The following is a 6,262-nucleotide window of genomic DNA, read 5'->3' on the forward strand; positions in this document are numbered from 1 at the left end:
TGCCGCAGGGGTTGCTGTCCGGGGGGTGGGGTGGGTGGGTGCATGCGTGCGTGTGTGCGTGCGTGCGTGTGTGTGTGTGTGTGTGTATGCGTATCTGTCCTTTCTTTCTTGGCTGTTCCCCTGTTCTGGACCCACTCTCACCTGTTGTGGGGATGAGGCCAGGTGTCTATCCAGAATGCGGATGCACAGGAACAAGTGGAAGGACTTTGGGCTGAGAACAGTGCCTTGAGGACTAGCCTGGCTGCCCTGGAGCAGGTACAGGACACTTGGAAGCCCTCACTGATCCCTCCCCAGTTTCCCATCTCCCTCTGCTTCTGATCTACATTGGGGCAGTGTAGTCTGGACCTCATGCTGTTCTCCCACCTGTTTCTGTTTCATTCTCAGCTTTTTTCTGTTGGCATCCACCCCTCTTCTCTTTTGCTATCATCCCTGCTTCTCTTGCATTCTAGTTTCTCTCCAGTAAAATGCAGGAAGTGAACTCATGAACTAGTCTTAAGTATGTACTCAGTAAACCATGTCTGTCTGTCCATCTGTCTGTCTGTCCCTCTGTCCGTCTGTCCGTCCGTCCATCCATCCATCCATCCATCCATCCATCCATCCATCTATCTCCATGTAGCCACCACCCAGATCAAGACACAGAGCATTTTCTCTGCCCCAGAAGGTCCCTTTCACCCCTCCCCATCCATAGTTTCTCCAAATAATCTACACCTCTTAGCTTTAGTAACATAGATTAGTCTTGCTTGTCCTTTAAATTCATGTAAATGGAATCAGGCACTCATTTTTATACCTGGCTTCTTCCCTGCAGCATTATATCTGAGAGGTTTATCCATACGTAGTAGTGGTCTGTTTTACCTCTGTTTAGTATCCCATTGTATGAATATACCATGTTTATCCATTCCCCTGTTGACCTTTCTCCCACTGTTCTTCTCTTTGAAATTTTCTTTCTTTCTCCTCCTGGCTCCCTTTCCACTTCTCTCCCTGTCTCCCTGGAACTGGGAGGCTCACACCCTATGATTGGCCCCTGGTGCCCCTTTCATTCCACTTCCCATCACCACCACTTTCTCCAGATTCAAACAGCAAAAACCCAAGAACTGAATATGCTCCGGGAACAGACTGCTGAGCTGACAGCTGAGTTGCAGCAGCGGCAGACTGAATATGAGGACCTCATGGGACAGAAAGATGACCTTAACTCTCAGCTCCAGGTGACACCTCTGGCTCTGACCTGTCTCCTCCTAGCTCCATAGTGCTGGCTCAGTAGAGTTTGCCATGAGGTGCAGTGGGAAGACTATGGAGTCAGGAAGACCTGGCTTCCAGTCTGGCTCCCTAACATATTAGCACTTGTGTGTCCCAGACTGAGTCGTCTCACTTCTCTGAGTCAGAGCCTCTTCAGTTAGTTAGGAGAGGCATTCTGAGAGACTCTTGGGAGCTAGAGATATGGAGGTTGAGTGTAGCTGAAACCCCTGGGGGTTAGAGTCCAGAGTCTGGGTGAAGCTGTAGTCCCTGGGGGCTGTGTGTCGAAGAATCCTGGGGCCTCCAAGCTGGAATCTGGGTGAGTGTGAGACCTCTTATGGATGGGGGCTGAATGAGTTTGAAATCACCAGGAGCCTAGGTGTTTTCTGAGATGCTTAGAGCTGGGATATAGGAGTATCTGAGGCCCCTGAGGGGTAATGACCTAGAATCTGGGTGAACCTGAGATCTCTGACAGCTGAGTAGTCCATAATAGACAGTAGAATAATAAAGGTTTCTAGTAAATAAGATAGAAGTTTAGTTTTCTCTCACATAAGAGTCTAGGTAGGTTGCCCAGGGATGGGACGATGGCTTCCCGATCACCAGTGACCAAGGTTCCTTCTACATTGCTGTTCTGCCACCTTCTACACAAGCATCTTGGCATCCAAGGTGCTTGCTCAAGCTCCCCTACCATCATGTTTATATCCTGTTTGAAAGGAAGGAGGACATGTGGAAAGGCCCAGCATGCCCCTTTCCTTTACAAGCATAACCTATATTACTCACCACTTCTGCATCCAGAAATTAATCTCGTGGCCACGAGGGAGGCAGGGAAATGTCAATTAGACGACCGTGTGCCCAACTACAGAATCTGTTGCTGGGGAGGATGGGAGAATGAATACTAGAGAGCAGTTAACAGTCTCTGCAATGTTTCTCATCTAGAAATGAAGAGGACAATACCCACTTTACAGAGTTTAGGGAATTGGTCTACCAGAAGTATCCTGGGTGACTGGCACCTCCTGGGGGCTCTTTATCAAACTCACTTCCTTTGTTCCCACATTAGGAGTCATTACGGGCCAATAGTCGGCTGCTAGAACAACTTCAAGAAATAGGACAGGAGAAGGAACAATTGACCCAGGAACTACAAGAGGCTCGGAAGGTGGGTGGTGCTGGAGAGCCTGCAAGGGGAGGAAGTGGCTTGGTCTGTGGAGAAAAGGCAAGTGACATGACCAATCCCATGGAGATGGGAGGGGACGGAAAGTGACAAGTTCCATGAGGATGGGTGAGTGACAGCCAGTTTTGTGGAGATTGGAGGGAGGTGGAGTTTAGCACATTCCTTGGGCCTCAGGAGGTGGTGGTGGACCTTGTTTGGCATTGCGGGAGGAGGTTGACTGATATCCTTCTGCCCTACCCTCTCGGTCCCCAGAGTGCTGAGAAGCGGAAGGCCATGCTGGATGAGCTAGCAATGGAAACACTGCAGGAGAAGTCCCAGCATAAAGAGGAGCTAGGAGCTGTCCGACTTCGGCATGAGAAAGAGGTATTGGGGGTGCGCGCCCGCTACGAGCGCGAGCTCCGCGAGCTGCATGAGGACAAAAAGCGTCAGGAGGAGGAGCTTCGTGGGCAGATTCGAGAGGAGAAGGTGAGTGGGTGGATGAAGATGCACTTCCACCTCTAAAGCCAGGGGAGTGTATCACTACTGATGGGTCAGGGGATGGCAGGTGTGAGGTGCCTGCTCTTCTACCTGCCTGGCTCATGATGGTCTGCCTTCTCCCAGGCCCGAACGCGGGAGCTGGAGAATCTCCAGCAGACAGTAGAAGAACTTCAAGCTCAGGTACACTCTATGGATGGAGCCAAGGGCTGGTTTGAACGGCGCTTGAAGGAGGCCGAGGTGAGTTGGTGCCTGCTGAGGTGCAGAGGCTAATCAGAGGCTACCCGTGCCAAACCAGCGGACCAGGAGTGGTCAGGCCCTGGACCTTTTTGAGATGCCCTGGACTTGTATATCCCCAGAGCCCCCCCGACTCAACGGCAGCCCTGTGGAGGGGACCAGGGGATGGCCATCAGTAGGGCACAATGTCAGATCTATTAATTTGAAAAGGCATCTCTTCCTTCTCAAACTGTACTTCTGACAGGAAATTATTATAATATACTAATTTTATTCAAACAAAAACCTTTACTGCCATTTTCTGGAAAATTCCTGATAGTACATGAGGATTAGTGTCACAAAGCCATGAGGAGCACAGGTAATAGAGCCAGTCATTTACCTCGGTTTGAGTCCTGGCTGGGCCACTTTCTAGCTGTGTGACTTTGAGTAAGTACTTGACCTTTCTGTGGCATGTTTTCATTATCACTAAAAAAGGGATAACAATAATACCTGCTCTCTAGGTATTATGGGGAAGTATGTAAAATGAGTTAATATATGTAAAATCCTTACAACATTCCAGGCCTACAGTAAGTGCTGTGTTATGTTTTATTAAATAAAATAAAACATAAATGCAAATGTCGGTCTTCGATGTGAACTGCACAGCCCTAAATGTGACACTTCTGTGTACTGCCTAAAGGGATGCAGTGTTTTCTGCAGGAGTATCTTTTCTGTACACCCGGGGGCCCTCTGCTGCAGTCTCTCAAATCCCTCACTGGACGTGATGTCCTTTTGGGGGGTGTGATGTCCTCTGGGGGGACTTGGCCAGACCTGGGACTTGTCTTGTAGGAATCTCTAAAGCAGCAGCAGCAGGAACAAGAGGATGCCCTGAAGCAGTGTCAGGAGCAGCATGCTAGTGAGCTGAAGGTGCCTATTGCATGGCGGCATCCCTCTCTGGGGAGGGACAGGCTCTGATGCGAGGCCTGAGGTTTCCCAAGCTGAGGCCTGAGCTGCCCTCTGCTTTGTAGAGCAAGGAGGAAGAGCTACAGGGTGTTCGGGATCAGCTCCAGCAAGCCCAGGTGGAGCAGGACTGCCACCTGAAGACCATCAGCAGCCTAAAGCAGGTCACTGGTTCCTCCATGGTACCCAGACACATCCTAGGCCTCGGCCTGTAGTAATGGGGCAGGGAAGGAGTGCAGTGCATGTAGCCATTCTGACACCCACTAGCCATGCTTTCTCTGTTACAGGAGGTAAAGGACACAGTGGATGGGCAGCGCATCCTGGAGAAGAAGGGCAGTGCTGCGGTATGATGGGGAAGTTCTACCACAGCTCCTTCTTGCCCTATGGCCCCCCACCTGTGGGTGCACTGGGCCTCAGACCCCATCTTTCCCCCTATTCCTTCAAAGCTTAAGGACCTCAAGCGGCAGCTGCACTTGGAGCGGAAACGGGCAGATAAGCTGCAGGAACGGCTGCAGGACATCCTCACCAACAGCAAGAGCCGTTCTGGTGAGGGACCTGGACCACAGGGGATGCTGAGGCCCAGGGAGGCAAGGCTTGGTCCTGAAGGCCGGAGCTGCTGCTTGTACCTCACTCCACCAGCTCTCTTGCATCTTCTGTCCGTCTTGAACTTAGTCTGTCTTTTCCCTTTTCACTGCATCTGTCTCTCTCCTCTGTTTTTATCTCTCTCTCTGCATTATCTATTTGTGTCTCTCTTTCCTTCTTGCTGTGTCTCTTCTCTGTTTCTGTCTCTCTCTGTATCTGCCTTTCTCTCCCTGCTTTCTTTTTCTAGTTCTCTCCTTTTCTCTCACCTTTTCTTCTGTCCCTTTATTTATTTCTCTCTCTCTGTTTCTCTTCTTTCCGTCTTTTGTCTGTTTATGTCTTTGTCCATCTCCCCACTACACCCTCATGCACAGTCCCGCACCTCACCCAGTGTCTCTAAATCTCTTATATCCATTCTCTCACTCTATAAATATGGACTGAGCCCCCATGCTCACATCCAGGGTCTCTGGTGGTAAATCCCCCTAGTCTTGGTCTTCCAGAAGCTCCCAGTTGAGCTAGGGAGACAGACTTACAATTAGTCGGCAACACTGTAGTGTGATTATTATTCAGCTAAAGTCCGTGTTATTTCTGCCATTTAAACCAAAAGATGCTACAACAACAAAAAAACCTGGAGTCACTTCAGACTTTTTAAAGAAAGAAACGGCCTATATATATATGTTTAAATAAGTAAATAAGATGCAGTGATGGCTCTGTTGCATCTCTCACATCACAGGCTCAGAGAAAACTTGCTCGCTGTCCCCCCACAGCCATTCTGCTCCTGCTGGAGATCCTTGGGGTATGGTGTTAGCCCCCTCCATGACACCCCAAAGCAGCTGCAGGAAGAGAGGCCTGAGCACAGTAGCCATGGTTTAAGTGGCATGGCAAAAACAAATATATCTCTCACCAAATCAATGTTTGTCCAAGGCATTCTGTCTCCTGAAGTAACCTCTCGTTATAAAGGAGGAGTCGAGTTTTTGTTTTGCTATAGGTTGGTGTACGAATCAACAAACATTCAAATTGCCATGTATTCTTCTTGTTTGTTAGATGAAATTCAGATTTAGGTGCATGGCTACAAGAGCCTGTCTCCAGTTTTTCCTCTGTCTCTGCCCTGACTCATGGCCTCATCCAGGGTCTTCGCTTCTATCATGTGCTCCAGCTTGCTGTCTCTAGGGTTTCCTCTTTGTATTTGGGTGTGCCTGTGTCTGCACCTTGAGTTTGAGTGCAGACGCCACTTTGTGCCCTTGTGTGTCCACATCACCATCTTTTCCCCCATCTCTTCACCTTTGTTTCTCTTCTGGTGTGTGTGGGTTTGCCTAGAGGGGTAGCTCTTTTTTCTGTTTCTGCCTCTCTCTATCCTCCTGTCTGCCCGAGTGTCTTTTTGCCTTTTTCTATCTCTGTCAAATCTATTTCTGCTTCTTCCTGCCAGTCGCTGCCCTGGCACCCTGGGGATCTGGGGCTCAGATTTCTCTTATCTCTCTGCCTAGGTCTTGAGGAACTGGTTCTCTCAGAGATGAACTCACCAAGCCGGACCCAGACTGGGGACAGCAGTAGTGTCTCCTCCTTCAGCTACCGGGAAATCTTGCGGGAAAAAGAGAGTTCGACCATTCCAGCCAGGGTAAGGGGCAAGGAAGAGCCTACAGC

General features: G+C 49.7%; 1 protein-coding gene across 1 annotated transcript in view; it reads left to right on the top strand.

Annotated features, from left to right (window-relative positions):
• Positions 1-6,262, top strand: part of GRIPAP1 (GRIP1 associated protein 1) — a 20,546-nt gene that overhangs the window by 10,692 nt on the left and 3,592 nt on the right. The window contains exons 13-22 of the mRNA XM_006922739.3: positions 163-255; positions 1,068-1,202; positions 2,288-2,383; positions 2,651-2,863; positions 2,999-3,112; positions 3,932-4,009; positions 4,111-4,206; positions 4,330-4,386; positions 4,489-4,588; positions 6,106-6,236. Coding sequence (XP_006922801.1) covers positions 163-255; positions 1,068-1,202; positions 2,288-2,383; positions 2,651-2,863; positions 2,999-3,112; positions 3,932-4,009; positions 4,111-4,206; positions 4,330-4,386; positions 4,489-4,588; positions 6,106-6,236 — 1,113 coding nt within the window. The remainder of the gene's footprint in view (positions 1-162; positions 256-1,067; positions 1,203-2,287; positions 2,384-2,650; positions 2,864-2,998; positions 3,113-3,931; positions 4,010-4,110; positions 4,207-4,329; positions 4,387-4,488; positions 4,589-6,105; positions 6,237-6,262) is intronic.

Source organism: Pteropus alecto, unplaced genomic scaffold (assembly GCF_000325575.1).
Source record: "Pteropus alecto unplaced genomic scaffold, ASM32557v1 scaffold669, whole genome shotgun sequence".
Classification (NCBI taxonomy): Eukaryota; Metazoa; Chordata; class Mammalia; order Chiroptera; family Pteropodidae; genus Pteropus; species Pteropus alecto.